This window comes from Pantherophis guttatus, chromosome 1 (genome assembly GCF_059756535.1).
Source record: "Pantherophis guttatus breed Tessera chromosome 1, ASM5975653v1, whole genome shotgun sequence".
Classification (NCBI taxonomy): domain Eukaryota; kingdom Metazoa; phylum Chordata; class Lepidosauria; order Squamata; family Colubridae; genus Pantherophis; species Pantherophis guttatus.
Genome location: NC_142063.1, coordinates 207,623,525 through 207,646,569, shown reverse-complemented (window position 1 = coordinate 207,646,569; position 23,045 = coordinate 207,623,525). Strand labels below are relative to the sequence as shown.

Here is a 23,045-nt window from a genome sequence, read left to right as displayed (position 1 = left end):
ATATTTTAAGTTGTTTTAATTTTTGTGCTTAGTCACCTTAATCACTAGTGGAAGCGGGGTGGGAAGCTGAAAACAGTCACAGGCTTGAAAACATGCTTTAAAAAAGCCATTGTTAGACGCATTTTGCAAGAGAACACAAAGCATTGTGCTACAGTGGAGGATCAGTAGCTGCTGATTGTGACAAATTTGTTTAAAGGTTGCATATCAGTCCCCTCATGCATGAAGAGGCAGACTACAATAACCAAAGCAATCTAAAATGCAGTGGGTTCAGTCCAACTAGCTAGAGTAAACTACTATTCATTCAACAGAACTTCCCTTTTATATTTCAGTCCTAGAATTTTTTGAGCAGTCCCATAGATTTGAAGGGGGGGAGGCTGCAATATGAGGGATATTTCCCCCACACACCTTATTACCTTATTAATAAGGTAATTAGATGGGTACAAGCTAATAAGCCTATAAATAAATCAGGAGTATCCAACCTTGACAACATTAAGATCTGTGGACTTCAACTCCCAGAATTCCCTAGCCAGAATGGCTGGCTGGGGAATTCTGGGAGTTGAAATCCAGGGTCATAAAGTTGCCAATGTTGGATACCCCTGATCTAAATGCTAGCTTTCTCAAGAACTTTGTGACAGGAAGCATTCCCTATTGTTAAATACGGTACTCCCACCAGTGACAATACAGATGTTTTTTCAATGATTGCAGAAAGATGAACAGTTCTCTCTTACTGTAAATATCAAAGTATCGTTATTTGAAGACCTGAAGGCAGCTACAGTTTACCAGCATCCCATGCACTGCTCCTATTTCTCATGGGCTCCAAGGGAAATTCTGTGTGAAGAGAATTACATGGAGGTAAGACCTGGGTCATATGCCCATTAAGAGTATAGGCAATTTGTTGAAAACAAAATGTCACTGTGACAATGATTCCCTGGCTCTGGTTTTGCTAGCGATAGTCTTATATCGAATGGTTGGGCAGATAGGTATTATTGTCTTTCTACTTAAATATGAATAGGAAAAGATTCCTCATTTTAATTTCTCTAAAACCACAAGAATTAGAACAAGTTTGGATTTTGTAATAACTGTTGGATTCTATATTGAAAATGCCTCATTCCATTTCAAGGTGTCAGTGAAGACTGATGTCCCGGGAATTTCAGATGCTGAATTGATGTCGGCACTACCAGAGGTACAGTAGGAAAATTATTTAATTAAATACCTTCCTCAATCGGTAGATAATTTATAAACAAAAAAACAAACTGATTCCTTTAATTTCATTTAAAAGGCTTCTAAATTGTATTCCCCGCCCTCATTTTTTGACTAGATTAGGAGTACTGCAGTTTCCTGTCAAGGTTGCATAGAAACCCTATGCTGTCCATGCTTATGGGACTCAGAATAACATACAAATATTAATAGTAATAATTATAACATATGTCGTAAAATATAGTTGGGAATTACAGTAGTTTTGTACAAAAAATGAAAGGTCTTATTTATTTAGCAGGTTATTTAAAGTTAAAATATTAAGATTTTCTAATAAGAGAAATCCAATTTTTGTATATGACACAAGCTCCTATGTAGAATTATTCAACAGTGGCTTCCAATTTGACTTAAATTCTATTGTCAGATTTATTTTTGAACTACAAATTTATTGTGGGCATCACAATATAATCCCACAATTTAATTACCCATTTTTCTGCAGAATCAACTTTACATACTTTCCAAACAAAGCTTTGCATTTACCATGTTCAAAGCTTCTTCAGTATAGCTTGTGGAAGTATAAAACTTAGTAATTTTTTAAAAAGATGGGAATAGAAAGCTTTTAGAATTTGTTTCATTGTATATCATTTCCCAAAATTGTTGAGTTTTACACCATTGCTACCAAATATGGAAAATGATCAAACTTGCTCATTATTTTTGCAATGATTTCTAGAAAATGAACTCTCCATTTTAGCAATCAATATTTGGAGTAAAGTACCCGTAGAAAAACATTTTTATACCAATTTTCTCTAAATATTTAATGTGAATTTAATATTACTTATTCCATTGAAATTCTCAATGTGACATATTAATTATATCTAAATTCTGTCTCAGTTGAAACCTATAGTCTTTAATTTTACCAGTTTCTGAATCATATTTTAACAAGTGTTTATAAATAAAGCCTACCAAATGCTCCAAATATTGTGTTACAATGTTTTGAAATCTAATTAAGTCTTCCAGTATTCTCCTTGCCTTTATAATTCTTTTAAAATTATACTGTCTATCTGAAGATACTAAAGCCATCAGATAGTTCTTGCTTTCCAAAGAGGAAGTGTCAAGCACCCAGGAAATCAAGAGATTCAGGCAGTTCAAATTGAGTATAAAAATGTATTGCAAGCTTAATCTCTCTACAAGAATCTGGCCAACTGACCATTAAGGGAAATGCAGGAAAGATAAGAGAGACATTCAAGACGGGCTGGACTTAGATCTCTTGTGGGCGTGCAGGGACTCGTGACTTATGACATGTTTGACCCCTCCATTGGGCTAAGCCTGATCATCTCCTACAGGAAGTCTTAGAAGATTTTGTCTTTTAGATACTGTAAATTGATTGGAGAACAAAGACAGGGAAACATCTAATTAGCTTAGACTTTTGGGGATTTCAGTACCAATGCATTGAGTCACAAATTGGATCTAATACAAGATATTAGGGCTAAAAAGAAGAACTTGCTAAATCCCTTTAATTTCTGAAATGGTATGTGAAAATGACCTTGAGAGACAGGAGGAAGAGCCGCAGATTAGACGATGATCAGATAAGAGGTGGTTTAGCTTGCAGAAGCAATGGGGGCGTGGCAGACATCTCAGAAGGGACCCTTCCTAGCTTCTTGAACGGTAAAGGCAAGTGGGAAGAGATGTACTTTCAGGCTTGCAAGATTCTATTAATCTAACCTTACAATAAAGCTGTACAATAGAGCTAGTATTTCTGAGTGGGCATCTTGATATCTACACCATCTCACAAAACTGACAACTTTTAAGCCTTATTGAAAATGCAGAATTTTGCATGCTTGTCGAATAATCTTTTTGCCATTCTGCAGTTTGAAAATTCTTATTGTCTTTGATTTTTTTTTTTCTCTCTCTCTCTCTACTAGGCACAAAAAGTTATGTATCAAATGTGGAACTTGATGTTCTACTCTTCATCAGGGATCAAAACAACAGGAGTAAGAGATGCTGACAAATTAGGCTACAGCTTCAATAATACACTGGCAAGAGTGTTCCTTCGCTCCCCATACTTTACCAATGAAACTCAGAATACAGTGGTAATGTGTTCCTGCTTCCACCCAAAAGAGAGATGTTATAAGCTATCTCATTCTCCAACTGGTCAAGTAAAACTTTCACCATGATTTTTTTCACAGGTTAATGGGGTCACAATGAGCACAATCAGCTCCACGTCCAGGTACAGACAAAGATGGTTACTTCTGCTGATTGACACAACTGTATCATGCCCAGTTGGCAAGTATTTTTCTCCTCCTACCATGAAAATTCATGGCTTATTTGGGGAAGGAAGGGTATTGAAAGTTCATACAACCAAGACCTACTAGCAAGCAATGCTTTCTGCCAATTATACTTGCAAGTGCGCCAAAAAGCACTTGTACATTGAAATAATAAATCTTAAAATGAGATCCTGGCAGCTTGTGTACAAGGAGCCTGGCACGGTGGTTCACAAATGTTATAATATTGCCTGCTAGCAGTAATATGCAAAGTCATGATTTATTGTTTAGCAATGATTTGAAACTGACAAGTGCTATAAATCAACAGATGGCACCAGCTTCACAGATGCTTCTCTGATATGGACTATACCAATGATTAACCCTAGACTGGTCCTTCAAGAATCCACTTTCAGATCCCTTAAAGTAACAATGGGAATTAATGGGAAAAAAATAGAGAACCCTGAGAAGTTCAACTACACATTGGAACATAACATTACACACATTGGAGTAACTATCCCAATTGGAGCCCCTAGAGGCAGACTTCAGGTAAATATAAGCTCTACTATCAGGGAAAGTGTGTGATATGTAAGGTAACATATTGGAACACAATGTGAACCTATTACAACAAAACCAATGTCTATATGCAACACTATTTAATAGTTCTAATTTGTCTTTTTCTCAGAGCACAGTATCGAACGGTGTCTATGGAGTGACCTATAGTATTGATCTATTGATGGAACATTCTTGGACAGATAGTGATTGGCAGCTCACCAAGTACCTTGTGATTAAACCAATTACTATATCCTTCCTGCCTCGAATACCAATAGTAATAAATAGTAAGTGTTTGTGGTTACATATAAAATCAGACAAGGAGTCTGCTTGTCGGTCTAAAGAGGTGCTGATGTTGTTACTCTAATGAACGTATAGAGTTTGTTGCCCCATAAAGAACAGATTGTGTGTCTCCCTTTAGAAAGCTAGCAAAGCCATTAAAATAATTAAAGGAATTGGTTAAATAAAGGCAAAGGTTTCCCCTTTCCAGTTGAATTCAAATCGAGGAGATGGTGCTCATCTCCGTTTCCTAGCTGAGGCAGCCAATGTTGCTAAGCACATTTCTGTAGTCATGTGGCGAGCATGACTATAACCGAGGGAAGCACTGTAACCTTCCCACCAAAGTTTTATTTATTCTATTTATTTACTCCCATTTGCAAGCTTTTGAACTGTTAGGTGGACAGGAGCTGGAGCAAGGACGGGAGCTGCTCACCCCTTCATGCGGTGCTTGGGTTCTCGAACTCCAACTGTCAACTTTCCAGCTGACAAACTCAGCGTCTTTAACTACTGAGTCATTCTGCCCCGTTAGTTAAATATGCAGGTCTAATTTTGACTTTAATAGTTTATAGAGTGCTTATAGCCTTTGAGTTTCAGTACTAAAGAATGAATAGGCTGAGAGGAATTGGGTGCTTTTTCAATGCATTCCAAAAAGAAGGAACATTAGTAGCAAACACTTTATTCAGCTCTACTTTCAAAGGATAGATTATTACAAAAACAGTATTTCCAGGGAACAACCAAGTTCTTATGCTTATAATTCTGTTATAATTTTTCCAATAACAAATTCCTTCTTGTTTACATAGATACAGTTCCAGAAACACGGATATTTGATGTATTCTTGGGTGTCTTCCTTCCTGATGTCAATCTGGTGACTCTTACAATTGGAGATATGACTTTCTCTCTCAAGGAAGCAGAGCAAAAAGGTTACAGGATCTCGGTTATTTCTTTCCCCAATGGAACAAGAGGTTTTGAACTAGAAGTGCCTTTTGATGATCCCAATGTCCTAAAAGAAGTAAGATACTGTGTCAGAGTGTGTGTATGTGGTGTCTCCTCAGTGGAGGAAGCACTGAACAAACATTGATACTAGCAAGTAAAAAAAAAAATTCTTAAAAACCCCATTCTGTTTAATATCACATCTATGCATCCTGGTTGCTGTAGCATAAAGATGCCCCATATAGTTTGCTGAGGACATGATCTCACTCTGTAACCTCCATAATTGTTACTAGCCCTTTGCTCAATCCAACTGAAACTGAACTGCCTTGGTTGAAAGTAGTGTTTCCCCAGCTATTTTGGCAGATGCTCTAGTGTGTGTGGAAAAGGAGCCTCTAGGACAGGGGTGGGCAAATGTGGCCCTTTTATAACCTGTGGACTTCAACTCCCAGAATTCCTGAGACAGCTTGGCTTTCTCAGGAATTCTGGGAGTTGAAGTCCACAGATTGTAAAAGGGCCACATTTGCCCACCCCTGCTAGGAGACTGGCACCCTGCAGGGCTCCGGTTGACTTGTTGCAAGATAAACACTTCCCCTCTAACTAGAGGCCATTGCCTCGATGGCCATTTTTGTAGTGGCTTCTAGAGGAGCCAAATAGCTCCTGGTGAAGCCTCTTGTTTTCCCTTTTGGAGGGGGCTTGGGCATGAGAATATCAACCTTATAATCACATCAAAAGCAGATCTGCTAGGTGGTAGACATTCCCATTCCTGAATAAAAATATTTAGGAAGAGAAAATCTGTATTTTATCCCATTAGCCACATAACCCTAGTTAGGAGCATGTGTAAAGATTAGAGGGCAAGCCTGGGTAATTAATAGGTTGTGTCCTAAACATGGTTTCTGTTAAAAGGATGTTGCCAAATATTGTTGGATTTCATTGTTTAAATTTGTTGTTTTAAGTATATGAACATAAATGAAACTCGATATCACCTCCAAGTAATCTACACTCTGACCGTGGGTCCTGAAGAGAAGCTGTATCATCATCCTGCAGACGTCGAATGCATAATGGCAGATGTCCGTAAGTTGACTGATAGTATTGACCCATCAGTGGCTTTTTAGATAGTTGGCTTAACTTTTAGCCATAATGGACAGAAGGCTATTTCAAGAATTAAACCATTGGGAGCAATGAAATCTGTATGGAGACTGTTTAAATGAGAACATGAAAAAGATTGCCTAAGCTTTGTTTTGTTTTGAAATGACAAGCAAATAGCAATTTAATTGCAACGTTTGGGCAAAATGTTCAAACTATATAATAACGGTCTCTAGTACTACGATCTATCAAACTTGGAACTACAATATTCAGCCTACTTCTAACTTTCTATGTGGATGTCTTCATTTTGCCTCTGGTTCTTTAACAACCACAGTGCCTCTTGTCTCAGTGCAATGGAGAGTTTGATCATGAACTAAACTATTAGCTAAAGACCAAATTATTCAAAACTTTTATCAGCTTACCAGTTATAAAATATAGTACAACCATATTTTTAACACTTAATTTTAAAAGAAAATATGTTAAAGGGACATTTGTAAAGGTTATTTTAATGTGACTTAATTTTTTATTTTTTTCTACAGAATTACCAGAAGGCATTGGGTATTGTGACAAAGAGAATATATATTTATATGTTACAACTGCAGGCCTATTTCAATACTGGATTCTATATATAGGCAATAGTCCTTTGAATTATATCACTGCACATACAAATAGATATCGTATCACTACAAATGATACTCATCTACTATTGCAAGTGCCTTTCTTTGCTCCTGGGATAATATATGAGGTATATATTACAAGTGAGCCCTGGTAGCACCTAGCTTGCTTTGCTCATCCAAAAACTTAAGCAGGGTTAAACATGGTCAGCATCGGGACAGGAAGCTATCAGGAAATTCCAGGAAAGTAGAAATAAAAAAATCCTAGAAGGAAAAATGAAATAACTTCTATGTTGTTATCAAGAAAACTCCATGGACGTGTCCATGAAGTCATGAGTCCAGCTTAAATTCATTCATTCATTCATTCATTCATTCATTCATTCATTCATTCATTCATTCATTCATTCACACATTCATTCATTCTTGTATATTAACCCTGGTCAATTTAATAGATTTGGTTCTCTTAACTTGCCCAGATTGATTAGATAGATGGATCGATAGATCGATAGATATTGAAAGTCACTCATTTTTTGTCCTCCTGTACTGAGTGACACGAAGTTTTTTTTAAGTAAATGTCTGTGCCAAGATATAGAACTGACAGTATGATATTTCTAGTGTCATACAATTGCAGAAAAAAATAATTGATTATAAGGGTTTCTGTTAGTTATATTTATGTTAATTTGCATTTAATAAACTTTAGTGGAAAACACCATATTGGTATTTTAAGCATTCTTTTCCATTAATGGAAGTGTCCTCTTAACTGGCAGCCAAGTTGAATGAATTCTTTAAAACCACAACACAAATTGATGCCACAAGCTAAGAAGAATACAGAAAATGACCATTCACTTTCCATAGAAATAGCTGTGCCTGAATTCAGGGAAGGGAGAGCTTTAGGCCATTTTAGCAAAAACTAAGAGTAGAAATAGACGTGTTAAGCCACTACAAAGCAACATTTGAGGCACAGTGGCACAGTGGTTAGAATGCAGTACTGCAGGCTACTTCTGCTGACTGCCAGCTGACTACAATTTGGCAGTTCGAATCTCACCAGGGTCAATGTTGATTTGGCCTTCATCCTTCCATGATCCGTAAAATGAGGATTCAGATTGTTGGGGGCAATATGCTGACACTGTGAACCACTTAGAGAGGGCTATAAAGCACTGTGAAGTGGTATATAAGTCTAAATGCTAGTGCTACTGTGTTTATTTATTTCTGTCTTTAAATCCTCTGGCCTTTCCTCCCCAAAGCCAAATAGTGTCTGTCCATCTAGCCAGTTACATTCTTTTCATTTTTCAAATTTGTATGCTGGCCAACTCCCAATAACATCACTGCATTCCTGGACAAGCACCTTGTTTTCCCCTAAAGTGAAATAAATGAAATGAAATGCAGCCCTCATCCAAGAAAACTCTGCCCACATCTTTCTAAAATACGTTGTCATTTAGTAATTTCAAAACAAAGCAATTTCAATTAAACAATTTCAAAACAAACAATATCCTTAAAATATGCTTGTCTATTTTTTTTTTTTAAGGAAGTGTCCTTTGAGAGAATCCAAGCTAGATTTGATCTGGACTTGAAGAAAATGGCCACTCTAGAGACCCTGAATACCTTTTCTGTTAGATGTAATTTTCAGTCCTCAGAATTCATAGGTAAGGTCTATTTTTAGCGGAGAATAGTCTCTTTGAGGGAGATGTTTTGTGATCTAATTCACTGCCTCTTATTTTTTTCAGTGTGCTATCCTAATGGAACTGTAACTGTATTGGCTCACATGAAGACAGTTCCATCCATTGACATGGGCAAAACAAGACTGAAGGATAAGATTTGTAAGCCTCGAGAATATACAAAGAACCAAGCTTTATTTCAATTTCAAGTTTCTACTTGTGGCACTTCCTTAATGGTAAGGAACTGAGAAAAAGCTGCCCAGAATAAAAAAACCAGAGGCGATCTTTTCATCAAGTATTTGATAATTTTTTTTCTCTGATATAGTTTAATGATGAACACCTTATTTATGAAAATGAAATATCCTTTGAAAAAGAAACTCTTCCAATACAGAATCGACCAATTATCACAAGAGATCCAGGATACAGGTAAAACTTAACTCAGTCACAGCTGATTTCATTTTAAGTTCAGGAATTTAAAATATATTTTTATTGCAGACTGACAATCTTGTGCTACTATCCAATCAAAGACACCTTGATGCAAAGTGCTATGTTGTATGGTTCCTCATCCAGAACTTTGCCTTTTGGTTCGGGTACAATGATGTCTTGGCCTAATAGCGAAGGTAGGTAATTTTTTTAAATGTACAACTTTATGAATATCTGTCTGCAGTCATGACAGCCATTATAATTTGTCCCACAGGCCTTATAAGGACAAGACAAGTTCTAAATATCCAGGCAAATATATTCAAAGGTAAGATTCTTCTAAACATGAAAATCATAAGCCTAAAATTATGTATTGTTTCAAAAATCAATCACTGCCTTCCTTTTTTTCTTCATCCCAGATGAATCATTCACAGAAGCCTATAAATCTCATTCATTAGTTTTCAAGAGTTCGTGGGAACCTCTATTTTTTGAAGTAGAATTAAAAGATGAAGCCCCTAATGTTGAACTATTTTTGGAAAACTGCTGGATGACACAATCTGAAGAAATCAACAGCATTCCTCACTGGAACTTTATTGTAGATGGGCAAGTAACATTCCAGAATTATTTGTAATTATTTAGATTAAATCTATAGTCTAACAATGGGGATTTTCTCATCCTACCAAATAGATGTGAAAACAAAAGCTATGGATCTGTGATCTTCTCTCCAGTAACCACAAGCAATCCAATAAAATATCCTAATCACTTCAAAAGAATGAAGATACAGAATCTGACTCTTCCTCTGACAGAGGTACTGTTAAGTTGGGTGAATGAGGACTCAGCAAGCCAGGCATTGAGTGACAACAGCTCTTTATTGTAGGGTGAGAACCCAGCGACTGACCAGGAGAAACAGCTCCCTTTATATAACTTGCAGCTGTGGTGGTCAGCCAATCAGCTGACGGTCAGTTAATTCAAACTGCCCACCCAAAATCTACATACACAACACTCCTCCCCTCCCAGAAGTCACTTGGGGTGGACATTAGCATACCTAGTGTCCACACCCTAGTTGACCTGCGCAGTTCAGTCGGAGATGTGGTGTCGAGCAGGTCGGAGGAACTCCCTGTTTCTCCCTGCTCCGCCAATGGAACCTCTGAGAATTCATTGTGGGCAGCGACTTCTTCGGCTGACCGATCTTCTGCAATGGGGCAGCGCTTGATCTCGGGGCCGACAGCTAAGTTCTCTGCTTGACTCGGGCTTGAGTTAGGTCTGGAGTTCGGTTGGTAGTTAGGGACCGGATCGTCGATGGTGTCTTCTGTGTCGACGGTTAATGTTGTGGCTCCGTTGCCTGAGCCTGGGCTATCGACAGATACAGACTCTGAGAGTGAGAGAGAGAAGTTGGCAAGGCCTCCCTCTCCAGGACCCTCCTCTCTGGCAATGCCTCTGGAGGACATTGAAGGCCAAGAGATAGGCCCAGAGCCAAGCACATCCCTGCAGCCACAGGTGGACAGCGACGAAGGAGATAAGTGCTGGCTTGATCCTCGGCAGCGGCGCAGGGAGAAGCGTGTGCAGCAGAGGGGAAGGCGTGCCAGAGATTAGCTGAGTCACTGGACCACACCCCACAGGGTATAAATGTGGGTGTGGTGGCCGGTTCAGTTTGTGACGAGCAAAAACTAGAAATAATCCATGATCTCTGTGTTACTGGACTTCTGCCTGCCTTGTTGGACTGCATTTGGACTAATCCTTGTATTGCTGAAACTTTGCCTGCTTTATCGGAATGCTTGCAGTCTAATCTTTGTTTTGTATGAGTAAAGTCTGAATTGGCAGCTAGCCATTAGGTTGCTGCCAGCTTTATCTTCAAAGACTTTGTCGTGTGGCTTATTAACTCCGGGCCGTCTGTGGGGGTGCGTGTGTGGGACGGGGACAGAACAGTTAAACGCTTCCATAATTGATCAATGTTCCGCCACCAAATCCTCCCATCTCTACCCTATAAGACTTGGGCCCGGTGACCTCCGTGATTGTTCCGGTTTCCCAGAGGGGCCCGTTCCCATAATTTCTAGCGAACACTGGCATCCCTACTGTAAACTCCCTAAGCCTTTTCTCTGCTTCTCTGAAATTATCCAGGGAATAACTGGGGTGTAGCCTGTCTAGGACTCCTCGGAGCTTTCTTCCCATTAAGAGTTCCGCCGGGCTTCTGCCTGTGGCGGTGCATGGCGTGACGTGTTGGGCCGTTAAGAATTTGTCTATCCGTTCCTGCCAGTCCCCTGGGCCTAGGCGTGAGATAGCTTCCTTAGCTGTTCTCACAAATCTCTCCACCAATCCATTGCTAGCCAGATGAAACAGGGCTGATAGTACGTGTCTGATCCCCAACTCTGCTAGGTACCCCTCAAACTGCATGGCTGTGAACTGGGACCCGTTGTCTGAGACTAAGGTGTCCGGTAGGCCATGGGTGGTGAACAATTGCCTTAGCTCTCTAATGATGGCGTCGGTGGTAGTAGTTTTCATGAGTCTGATCTCCAACCACTTTGAGAAAGCGTCCACGACGACCATGAATACCTACCCATGGAATGGGCCAGCGAAATCTATATGGATCCTGGACCAGGGACCCTGGGGCCATTCCCATTCCCTGACCGGTGCTGTGGGGGGGGGGTCTGGCCTAGACTCCTGGCAGGGCTGGCACTTCCCTATCCACTCAGTGATGTCCTTATCCTTTAGGGGCCACCAGACGTAACTCCTAGCTAACCCCTTCATCCTACGATCCCGGGGTGCCCCTCATGCAACAGATTCAAAACTTTTTCCCTTAGGCACAAGGGAACAATGACCCGATCGCCCCACAATAGACAACCCCCTTGCATAGTCAGTTCGCCCTTTTTGTTAGCGAAATGTTTGAATTCCCCGCCCTCAGTCTTTTCCGGCCACCCCCTCGTGACCCAACTCGTGACTCCTAATCATGTGGTCTCTGGTTGAAGCCCTCGCCACCTCTGCTGAAGTGATGGGCCCCGAGTCCAAGACGTCAATCAGCAGGACTGGAACTCTGGGTGTGGGGTCCTCGATCCTGTCCGGTAACGGGCAATGGCTGAGGGCGTCAGCATTGCCCATGCTCACCCCTGGTCGATGGAGCAGGCGATAGAAGTAGGCTGCCAGGAAGATGGCCCAGTGTGTCATCCTGGGAGACAGGGCTACCGGTGTGGGTCGGTCCCCTGCGATGAGACCCAGGAGGGGGCGATGGTCTGTGATGAGTTCGAAGTCTCTACCAAACAGGTATTCGTGGAACTTCTTGACTCCTGAGACCGCTGCCAGGGCCTCCTTGTCAAGTTGACCGTAGTTCCGGCGCTCGAAAGAGTCCGAGAGTAGTAGGCGATGGGTGCCTCTAGACCATTTGGTAGTCTATGGCTCAGGACGGCCCCAATGCTGAAGGGGGACGTGTCACAGACTAGCACTAGGGGAAGCGTAGAGTTGTACTGAATTAGAAAACTCTCGGCCGACAGGAGTTTCTTTATGGCAGCAAACACGGTAGCCTCAGCCTTCCCCCAAACCCATTTGGACTTTTTGGCCAACAGTCTGTGCAGGGGCTCCGCTACTGTTGCCTTGTCCCTTAGAAAAATTGCGTAAAAGTTCAATAGTCCCAGGAACGCTTGTAGTTCCGCCTTGTCTTTGGGGTTGGGGGCCTCTTGGATCACCCTAATCTTGCTCTCGGTAGGGTGTATGCCGGTCCCGTCTACCCGATACCCCAAGAACTCCATAGAAGGGACTGCAATCATGCACTTGTTGCGTTTGACCCTGAGTCCTGCACTTCTGAATTTCTCTAGTACGTGTCTCAGCCTCTCCCCTAGTTGCTGTTCGTCTTCTGCGGTGACGAGCACGTCATCAAAATACAGGACCACCCCGGGGATCCCCTGTAACAGTCACTCCATGGTGCTCTGGAACAGTCCTGGGGCTATGCTGACTCCGAATTGGAGTCTGGTGCACTTGAAGGCACCTCTATGTGTTACTATAGTCTGTGCCTCTGCAGTAGCGCCATCTACCAGCAACTGCTGATACGCCTGCGCAAGATCGAGTTTAGCAAAGATCTTGCCTGGCCCTAGGGAATGCAGCAGATGGTGTACGATTGGAACTGGGTAAGCGCTCTGTTGCAGGGCCTTATTGATCGTACACTTATAGTCTGCGCAGATGTGCACAGACCCGTCCGGCTTAATGGGGGTCACAATTGGGGTCTCCCATCAGGCATGATAGACTGGCACTAACACCCCCTGCTTGATTAATTTGTCCAGTTCCACATCGATCGGGCTTTAGGGCGAAAGGGACCCTCCTGGGTTTCAGTCGGATGGGGGTAATATTGGGGTTGAGGTTGAATGAAATAAGGGTCCCTACATACTTGCCGAGCTGCTCATCGAACACGTCCTGGAACTCCTGCATCAGGTTGTCCTTCAGGGTGCTTCACATGTTGCGGACTCCGGTGAATCCCATGCCCAGGGCTCTGAACCAGTCCATGCCCAGGAGGCTTGGGAGCTTTCCGCTGACCACGGTGAGGGGAAGCTTCTCCCCGAATTCCCCGTACTCCACCTGGAACTCGCCGATTCCTTCCACGGGGATGCGGTTCCCCTGGTAATCGCGCAGTCCCAGCCGCTGGTGCCGTAGTTGCCGTCCCTGGATGCTAGGGACGGCCTTCTTCAGCTTGTTCCAGGACATGATGGTAATTGGGGATCCGGTGTCAATCTCCATTACGCACTCATGCCCCTCGATGTCGACCGTCAGGTAGGTCTTCTCCCCGGGTTTGCAGGTCCGGCCAATTTGAATGGTGCAGGCCTCGAGATCCTCGGATTTCGCGCTCTTCCTGTACCTGCCCTTCGGATTGGTTCTTGTCCACTGCGCCGTCTCTGATTGGCTAGCGTTGCTCCGTGGCTTGTGCAGGGGGTTCTGCTTGGCTCTGCAGGCTCTAGCGATGTGCCCCTTCCACTCGCATTGCCGGCAAATTGTGTCCTGGAACTTGAAGGTCTGGCGTGGATGGGGTCCCCCACAACTGGCACAGGCATCTCGATGGCCTCACCGGTCCTGCCAGTACTGTTCGGTCCAGCAGATCTCCTTGTCCGACTCTTCCTCGCTCCCCGTGCCTACGGTTTCCTGGTGAACCGGAGCCGACTTCTGTGCTGTTCTGCTCTGCGCCGACCCTTGTAGTCTCTCGGCTGCCTTGGAGGAAGATTCGTGAGCCCTCGCCTCGTCCAGTGTGATGTGTAGCGTGAGATTTGTCTTCGCGAGCAACCTTCTCTGTAAGCGAATATCTCTCACTCCGCAGATTAGTTGCTCTAGCAGCATCTCATCAAGGTCTTGGTACTCACACTGGTTTGCGGCCTTGCACAGGGCAGCGACGTACTCGCTGATTGATTCTCCCTCGTGTTGCAGCCGTTGCTGGAATTTGAAATGCTGCACGTACTTCGATGGCATTGGGGCATAGTGGTCCTTCAGCAGCATCTGAAGCGTTTGCCATGAGATGGTGTGAACCGAGTTCGGTTCCGACAGGGCCTCGGCCATATCGAACACCTTGGGTCCACAATGGCTCAGGAACAGGGCCTTCTTCCGTACGTCGGGTAGCCCCTGTAGGTCACTGGCCACCAGGAAGCATTCGAAGTGGGACATGTAGGATCCCCCCTTCTCTTCCACGGGGTTGAAAGGCGCTGGTGATACGTAGGCAGACATCGTTGGTAGATTCTCCAAGTACTCCGCTCGCTCGCCTGGCTGGATTCGGGTTTGCAGCTCTCTTGTCGGCTCGTGGCTTCAGCTCTTTCCGTGGCTTCTGGCCTCAAAATCCCACCTTCGTCGCCAATGTTAAGTTGGGTGAATGAGGACTCAGCAAGCCAGGCATTGAGTGACAACAGCTCTTTATTGTAGGGTGAGAACCCAGCGACTGACCAGGGGAAACAACTCCCTTTATATACCTTGCAACTGTGGTGGTCAGCCAATCAGCTGACGGTCAGTTAATTCAAACTGCCCGCCCAAAATCTACATACACAACAGGTACTACTGATCTAACTGTATAAAACACAGACCAAATCACATGAATCAGTTTGCAGTGGTCATTATGTTAAAATATCTATGGAAGAAATCAAATTGCTTCCTTTTATAGACACTAAGCACTAATTTGATTTTATCGGGTTTTTAAATTTTGTGTATTTATGTATTTTATTGTTGGCTGTTCACCGCCCTGAGTCCTTCGGGAGTAGGGCGGTATACAAATAAACTAAACTAAACTAAACTAAACTAAACTAAACTAAACTAAACTAAACTAAACTAAACTAAACTAAACTAAACTAAACTAAACTAAACTAAACTAAACTAAGCAATCTTAAATGTTAATAAAAACAAGTGGAAACCATTATCTATGGTGCAAATAAATTACTAATGTTCAATTAAAATAGTGAAAATGATGAAGTTAGACCTATTTTTTTTAAAAAAAGATCACTATAGATTCATACAACTGAAGCCAAATACTAAATCCTAGTTTAACACCATATGCAAATGTCTAACTATAATATCTTCCTCTGATCATCTATGTGCTAAAGAATGTCATCATCTCTTTTGCTTTTAAGTGGTAAAATGCTGGCATTTCATCCATTGCTACTCTATAGATTTAGAGGAAAATGAGGTTAAAATCCAAGCTATTCTAACTTTTCATCTTGAAGGTATTTCTTAATGTGTCAGTTACACAGAATGTAAGAGACTGGAGTTCAGCTTGCTAAATTTTGGGATTTATTCTCATAATATTATAGGACTTCTGACAAAGGTTCTGTTCCTTATGTATCTTTTTAATCCTTATTTAGATATATTTGCACTGCACAGCAACAATTGGCACTTGCCTCCATGTGCCTAGTAGCGGACTTCCCTGTAAACTATGCCCTCCTGGAACAATAATTGGTAAGTTTTCCAATGAAAGTTGGAGAGATGCCACCCATTAATAGAGTGGTTACTAATACATAGTGAGTTCATTGCATATTGTAAGTTCCTATTTGGTACCTGTTTATTCAATGGATACTTAACCAATACTTCTTACAATGTTTTAGATCAGTATTCTGAAATTTACCCTAACCATCATGGTTATGTAGTAACTGGACCAGTCTTTATCCTTCAGCCTGAGCAATTTGAAGAGTTTGACATCACAAGAAATAAGGTAGGTTTCAGGGCTGAAAATAATTATAAAAATTGAGGTGAATGCTAGTGGAATCAAGATTGCTGGACGAGACTATCATCGATGTAATTGTGTAGAATAATATTGCAGTGATCATATATATATTTAAATATTCTTAATTCTACACATAACTGTGGGGCAATGTTATTCCTGAGAGGCATCAATAATAAACCATGATTTAGGGGCTGAATAAATCAGTACAAAATTAACAATTTGAAAGGAATCCAAAATATGTCACAATCCCACCTCAAACACTTTCAAGAAATCATATTGCAGTTTTACCCTGTGTCCCAAGAAATGAAAATTGATACATTCTCAGTTTGAACAATAACATCAGTTAAAAATCAGATATTGTCAGAAAACACAGAATTCTTAGATGGAAGAACATCCTAAAATCTATGGCCAAAGTAACTTTTAAAATAAGAGCTTCCACGTTTTTGAAGGAAATAGGTAAAATAATTAGCAATCCTTATCCTATTCAGGAATAAGTGCAATATTGCCCCGTTAAAACTAGACTAAATTAAATTAAGACCAAAAGGAAAGGATTTATCTGATCAGTTTTACTATATGCCTCTAGTAAAGCAAGAGATTAAAAAACCAGGTATTTTTTCCCCAATCCACTAAAAATCATCAGTGTTAGGTGTCTTCCTTGCTTTTATAAGGCAACAATTTCATCAAGCAATAAAAATTATATAAAATTAGTAACCTAACCTATTGATAAATTTAGTATAACTCCCTTTGTCTTAAACCCATCTTTGGTTTGTGCAAAATTGCTATTATATCATTTTTGTATTTCCCAGTATCATTTCCTTACAGTAATGTGTAATAGGTATTTGAGAGTGTTAAAATATATTTCACACTATATTATGTACAATATATAATTGTTTTCTATAGGTTTTTTTTTTAAATTAGTGTTGGAAACTTCAAATATTAAGTACATATTTAATAGAATCCACAGAATAATGTCAGTGAGGAAATGATAGTGCATAAAAATATTCAATTTTCTCCTCTACAAATATAACTTGTCAATTATTGTTTCTTTTTATATGAAGCAATGCAATAATAAGATTTTAGGTTAGGAAATGCCTTAATAGTGTCCCACATAAAGACAGTGACATAAGCAAATCCCTTTTAATACAAGATCAAGCTGCTATTTCCTCTTCTGTTCAGTGAACTATTATTCAGTCAAAGGATTCATTCAAGAACAACTTAAAGAATCTATTTAAATGCTTATCAAATGAAGGACTAAACTTCACAGGAGAATGGCCTGGAATTGTAATCCCTTTGGTATCCCATGCTTTAATTTGGAGTACCAGAGAATGAGGTTTCAGGGAGTAACCTAGTCAAAGGCCATTCCTGAATGATTTGGCATTCTGTGCAACTCTTACTGATGTGGTAGAACCTTCCTTATATCCATAGATTACTTCTCAATTATGCTTGTACTTCTCAGCCCTATTCTTACTAATACCCAAGGAGGTTCCCTCGGGAAATGGGGAGGTAGAGGATATCTTGTTTAGAGCTTCCTTTAAAATGATTGCTAGCGCTGGCAAAGTTTTAAGCCACTAGTTTACAAGCAGCATTTGAAGGTCAGTACTTATCTTGAAACAGAAGTCTGAGCTAAGAGTTGCAAACTGTTGATTAAGCAATCTGTATAGCCATACATTAATCACTGAGTTTGGGAGAATAAAACTTGCACAAGGACAAACGTATAGGGCATCCATTTATTTACCTTACAAGCACTGGCATCTATAATGAACCAACTATATATTGTTTTTTTCTTTCCTACAGGTATAACCATGCAGTTACCATGGTCAGCTTTACTTGGGATTGTTAAAATATGTTTCATGCTAACTTCTTATTAATAAAAGCTTCATGAATTAAAAACAGAAGATACAAATTTTTGAGTCAGTCATATTTGGGATTTAAAATCTGCTATTACAAGGTAAAAAAAGACTTTAATTTTTAATTGAAGTATTGGGATTACACAAATAAATATATTTCATTGCACTAGATATAAGACCTCACATTTAGAGTTGGGTGTGCACATATTACATAATCCATCATCTCTCAGCCTAATTTCAGTAATGAGAACACAATGAGAACACCAATCTGTAATTGGTGTTCTGTGAGAGCAGAAATAACCAAAGCTTGATATATTGTGTAACAAATCTATTTGCTTATTAAAGTAATATATTTTTGAAACCAATCAATATTACTAGGCATTATGGGGAATCACCAATGTTAATATGTAGAAGTTCTGCACTAATTCATATCTTGGATATTGCTTATTAATGCAGTGTAATATTATTCTAATGAGGTAGCTGGTTATCAAGGAAATTTCTTTTATATACCTTGCCAGTATACATGGGGCCAAACTACTTTACAGAATAAAATAAATCTTCATGTAATTGATGTGCTGTAAATAGTCATGCCAAGTGTTTGATATTTTAAGGATTACTTTGCACGGAAATTGATCTATTCAAAACTGAGAAGTAACACCCTTACCCCACCCTCCAGGAAATTTACATCTTTACCAAATATTCCAGTCTCACAACCTGTTTCTTCTATACACTGGACTTCAATAACCTCTTCTTAACTTGTTTTCTTTGTCAAGGAGAGTCTGCCTTAAACTCAAAGACGCATCTTCAAATTTAGGATTTAGTTCTAACACCTTCCTGAAATCCTTCAAGGCTTCATCAAAGAATCCTGCACATGAAAGGGAAACAAGGGATGATTTTATGTTATTTTATATATAAAAAGAATAAAACAAACTGTTTTATTAAATTATTCAGGCTAACACACTTTAGATTTACTAAAAAGATCCATTGAGCAGAGCACAATTTCTGATTAAACATAGCAAAAAAATCAGATAAGTCCTGATTTTTTTGTCTCCAGCAATTTTCCTGAAAAATGGATCAGATTATTGAAGGTGTGTATACTTTTCTAACACTTAAAAGAATTGTGAAGTCTACATTTCACATTTCTTTTAACATAGATTATTATCTTAATCTCTTCATGACTGTGCATGCATGGAAGAAGTTTTATATGTGCAAAGTCAAAGAATAAACAAATACAAATTCTTATAGACATCTGTTATTTTTCTAACATAGTAGTGTTTTTATTTCCAAAGCAGTACTTATCTGCTCACCAACTTGTATACAACTTTCCTGTAATACAGATAACTAATTTCTTTGCTCGTCATGAACTTGTTTGCCAAGCAACAATTCCTCTAACACATCTAAAATCTATTCACATTCCATGAAAATGAAATACGAATTTTAGGGTTAGGCTAATTGCAATTTCTATATAATATTGTACTTATGAAAGAGAAGGAAGTAAATGTTAAACATGATTGCAGTATAATAGTAAATATTTAATAGTAAATCTTTTCATTAGGAAATTTCTATCCTTCATTTATTTTTAAATTTATTGCTATAATTTCTCATTTTGCAAATACTCTCTTAGACCTTGGGCTTTTACGTTTTTGGACAAAAACATTGCATTAAGTTTATTTCAATAAAGCATCTCCATAAAAATAGAGGGCACATTCCCCCCTCCTTTATAAACAATCACATGATGCTATGCAAGTTTTGCTACTAACTTTACTATATTCTATGGAACTCTGATATTTAAGGAAAGGACAAGTAATGGCAATACGATTTCTAAAAGGATGGATTTGGTCAGTATCAATGTGCATTCACACAACTCAAACATTAAGCTTGAAGACAATGGATATCTACAGTAATATAGATCACTTCAGTGTTATTAATCTATATTATGATTAAAATCATCTAGGGAATACCAACAACAGTATCACTATTTCCAAATTATCATCATGGACTATGGACAGATGAACCACCTCCTTTTGAAATGCTGCTCTCCCATCCCCAATAATTATGCACTCCTGAAAACCTGTATTTTCACGCAGGCCTTTCCAGTATGAATATGAGAGAAAAGCTGTTTTTCTCTCTTCCATCTGCTTTTAATGAACATGTATTTTATATTAATGGTTTTAACTTAAAGTTTTTGTTACTTTTATGTACATTGCAAACTGTGAGGTATTTTATGGGAAGCATTATCTAAATGTTTTAATGTATACCATAAATAAAACACTTATATGAACAATTTCTCAAGAACTTCCCCATAATCTTAACCTGGATCTCTCAAAAAATGAAATAGGTTTCCTGAAAGGAATATATTTACAAAGTTCTATTAAAGAGAAAATAGTCAAAGCAATTACAAAGCAATTATAATAATGTGACACTTAATATTGAAGAAAAGTCTATGAACATACCTAGCCTATATAATATTAATCCTCTGTTATAATAAGGGATTTCAAAATTTGGCTGTGCTTGTATAGCTGACGTATAATCATCCATAGCTTCATAGAATTCAACTCTGAAATATTTAATTTGTCCCCTGTTGTTAAGTGCTGTTGCCAGATCATGGCAAAGATGTTTGCTTAAAGGAAAAAGAAAAAAGATTATTATACTGGTAGTCTTTGACCTACTGTACAACATTTGTTTAGTGACTGTACAAAGTTCATAAAGCATTGAAAAAAAGTGACTTGTAACTGTTTTTCACATGACCATTGCAGCATTCCCAGTCAGGAGATCAAAACTTGGACACTTGGAACTGGCACATATTTATGACAGTTGCAGTGTCCCAGGGCCATATGACCATCTTTTGCGAACTTCTGACAAGCAAAGTCAATGGGGAAGCCAGATTCACTTAATTTACTAATTTGGCAACTGCAGTGATTCGTTTAACTGTGGCAAGAAAAATCATAAAATGGAGCAAAACTCACTTAGCAACTGTCTTGCTTAGCAACAGAAATGTTGGGCTCAATTGTGATTTTAAGTCAACAACTACCTGTAATTTCATTTACAAATTTTTGCATTACCATAGAAAGCATAGTATAATATGAAATGCCCCTTGAGATAAAATCAAATAATTTCTCAGGGACACCTCAGCACAATTAATGCAACTTTTAGTAGGATTTGGGTTTGCAAGGCAGCCTCTATATTAGAAATCCTAGGTTGTGCAGAATAATATGAACATGCTTGGGATAAAATTGAGTTTTGGTTGTGTGTAATGCAAAAAGTGCAGATATTAACAAAGTCCCTATAGTCATTGCCATTACCTAGTCTACTCTTTATCCTACCAAAAAGCTTTGTATGAAAGTGATGGCGCAGTGGTTAGAATGCAGTATTGCAGGCTAATTCTGCTGACTGCCAGCAGTTCGATTCTCACTGGCACAAGGTTGATTCAATCTTCCATCCTTCCCAGTTTGGTAAAATGAGGACCCAGATCGTTGGGGGCAATATGCTGACTCTGTAAAGTGCTTAAACTGTAAAGCGCTATGAAGGGGTATATACGTTTTAAGTGCTATTGCTACTGCTATTAAAGTTAACACTCAAGAAAATAAATTTTGTTTCTCTGAGAAGATGCTACCATAGGACTCCTCGTTTGGGATAGCCTACACTCACAAGCTAAGCTTCCTACAATTTCTCAGCCAGCCAGGAGGCCATGGAGGGAATGCAACCGGAGGGACAGTGGCTAGTAAAACACTGTAAAGCATGGATGTTCAATCTTTTGGCTTGCCTGGGCCACAGTGAGTGAAGAGGAATCATCTTGGGCTGCATATAAAACATATGATATAGTTTCATAAAATCACTTAATGTTAAAAGTTGACGATCTTGTGGGACCACGTTATTAGCTGGCCAAGGTCACAAGCAACCTAAGGGTCGGGCACACCTGTGGTAAAAGCGTTACATCCAGCACCTGGTTGCTGTTTGGTTCTGCCCTCCCCCCCAAATCTCCATCCATCTCCACTAATTGAGGATTCCCGTTTCAGAATACACTTGTGACTGCATGTCTGTAATTTTGTTGCTTGTATCCTTGTGATTTATATTGATATTGTTTCCTAGTATGATTTGATTGCTTATTGTACTGTATGACTGTCGCTGGGTGTTGTGCCCTGTGATTCTTGACGAGTGTATCTTGTCTTTTTATGTACACTGACAGCATATGCACCAAAGACAAATTCCTTGTGTGTCCAATCACACTTGGCCAATAAAGAATTCTATTCTATTCTATTCTATTCTATTCTATTCTATTCTATTCTATTCTATTCTATTCTATTCTATTCTATTCTATTCTATTCTATTCTATTCTATTCGCTCATCCATATTCCATCTTTTCATACATTGCTGTTTGGCTTTCTCAGCTCTCTTCTATAGAAAGCCCCTGCCGTTCTGGCAAAAGGACCAAGGCTCCAAATTATCCTACTTCAGACCCAGCTGTCTGGAAAAGGCTCAGATGCTGAGAAAGACGGAAGGAAAGAAGCGAAGAAGAGGAACCACCCACAAGCTGGGTGGGCTCGATTATTGCACTCAAAACGACGAATTGCAACCCTGTCGGTAGACCTGAAAGAACAGGTCAAGGCCATAGATCGCCATGGAGATCTATGTACGTGGGTCGCTAAGAGTCGAAAACGATTCCGGGGCTTGTAATCAACCAATTACACCACCACCGCCTCCCCGTGCCCCAGACCCTCCCCCCGCCGCCCTCGGGCTCAGCCTTGGGATCCCATAGCCGCGTGTTATCCCGGCACGGAATCACCTCACGACGGAGCATGCGCAGTGATGGATGTATCGGCTGTAGAGCTCCTCCGCCCTCTCGTGCTGCCGCGCTTCGAAGTGCTGGTGGGCTGCAGCTAGCAAGTCTCCGGCGCTTTCGACCCTCGAGTCTCCCGCCATGCATCCTCAGCTTGCCCGTTCCTGTGCCTCCGCTTCCGTCCCTACCCAAATCTAAAAGCGAGACTACACATAGAAATCTGCCTTCTCTTCCTGGCCGGGGCAGCCCTGCCTACCGTGGGAAAGAC

At 40.0% G+C, this 23,045-nt stretch overlaps 2 protein-coding genes across 5 annotated transcripts in view; one reads left to right on the top strand and one right to left on the bottom strand.

Moving 5' to 3' along the window:
• The window catches only part of LOC117674265 (uncharacterized), a 24,391-nt gene extending 6,348 nt beyond the window's left edge, over positions 1–18,043 (top strand). Inside the window, exons 6-24 of one of the 2 annotated variants that reach the window (XM_087882357.1) lie at positions 706–852; positions 1,121–1,183; positions 3,117–3,284; positions 3,381–3,477; positions 3,784–4,001; positions 4,138–4,291; positions 5,084–5,292; positions 6,167–6,284; positions 6,836–7,041; positions 8,436–8,553; positions 8,635–8,801; positions 8,891–8,991; positions 9,061–9,185; positions 9,263–9,313; positions 9,405–9,588; positions 9,673–9,793; positions 15,795–15,888; positions 16,035–16,141; positions 17,948–18,043. In XM_087882357.1, coding sequence (XP_087738483.1) covers positions 706–852; positions 1,121–1,183; positions 3,117–3,284; positions 3,381–3,477; positions 3,784–4,001; positions 4,138–4,291; positions 5,084–5,292; positions 6,167–6,284; positions 6,836–7,041; positions 8,436–8,553; positions 8,635–8,801; positions 8,891–8,991; positions 9,061–9,185; positions 9,263–9,313; positions 9,405–9,588; positions 9,673–9,793; positions 15,795–15,888; positions 16,035–16,141; positions 17,948–17,953 — 2,454 coding nt within the window. In that variant the 3' untranslated portion in view covers positions 17,954–18,043. Of the gene's footprint in view, positions 1–705; positions 853–1,120; positions 1,184–3,116; positions 3,285–3,380; positions 3,478–3,783; positions 4,002–4,137; positions 4,292–5,083; positions 5,293–6,166; positions 6,285–6,835; positions 7,042–8,435; positions 8,554–8,634; positions 8,802–8,890; positions 8,992–9,060; positions 9,186–9,262; positions 9,314–9,404; positions 9,794–15,794; positions 15,889–16,034; positions 16,142–17,947 lie in introns of those variants that run through there. The other variant, XM_087882358.1, reaches the window with a different exon arrangement.
• TTC32 (tetratricopeptide repeat domain 32) lies at positions 4,944–23,045 on the bottom strand. Of its 3 annotated transcripts, none has more exons than XM_034432167.2 (4): positions 22,784–23,045; positions 20,454–20,620; positions 18,694–18,865; positions 4,944–5,283 (listed from the first exon to the last, which is right to left on the bottom strand). In XM_034432167.2, the coding sequence occupies exons 1-3, from the start codon at positions 22,918–22,920 to the stop codon at positions 18,738–18,740; spliced, it is 432 nt and encodes a 143-aa protein (XP_034288058.2). In that variant the 5' UTR covers positions 22,921–23,045; the 3' UTR covers positions 4,944–5,283; positions 18,694–18,737. The 3 variants fall into 3 exon arrangements, with proteins under 3 accessions (XP_034288058.2, XP_034288059.2, XP_087738485.1); XM_034432168.2 differs by having other exon boundaries at positions 18,715–18,865; positions 22,784–23,039; XM_087882359.1 differs by lacking the exon at positions 4,944–5,283 and adding an exon at positions 16,061–16,154.

Bases quoted from the DNA above. Each gene is read 5' to 3' on its own strand.
- TTC32 (XM_034432167.2), bottom strand. From the start codon at position 22,920: ATGGCGGGAGACTCGAGGGTCGAAAGCGCCGGAGACTTGCTAGCTGCA. The intron at 20,621-22,783 runs GTGATTCCGTGC...TTTTCCTTTAAG, and splicing joins TGCGCATGCTCCGTCGTGAG to CAAACATCTTTGCCATGATC. The intron at 18,866-20,453 runs GTATGTTCATAG...TTTCATGTGCAG, and splicing joins ATTAATATTATATAGGCTAG to GATTCTTTGATGAAGCCTTG.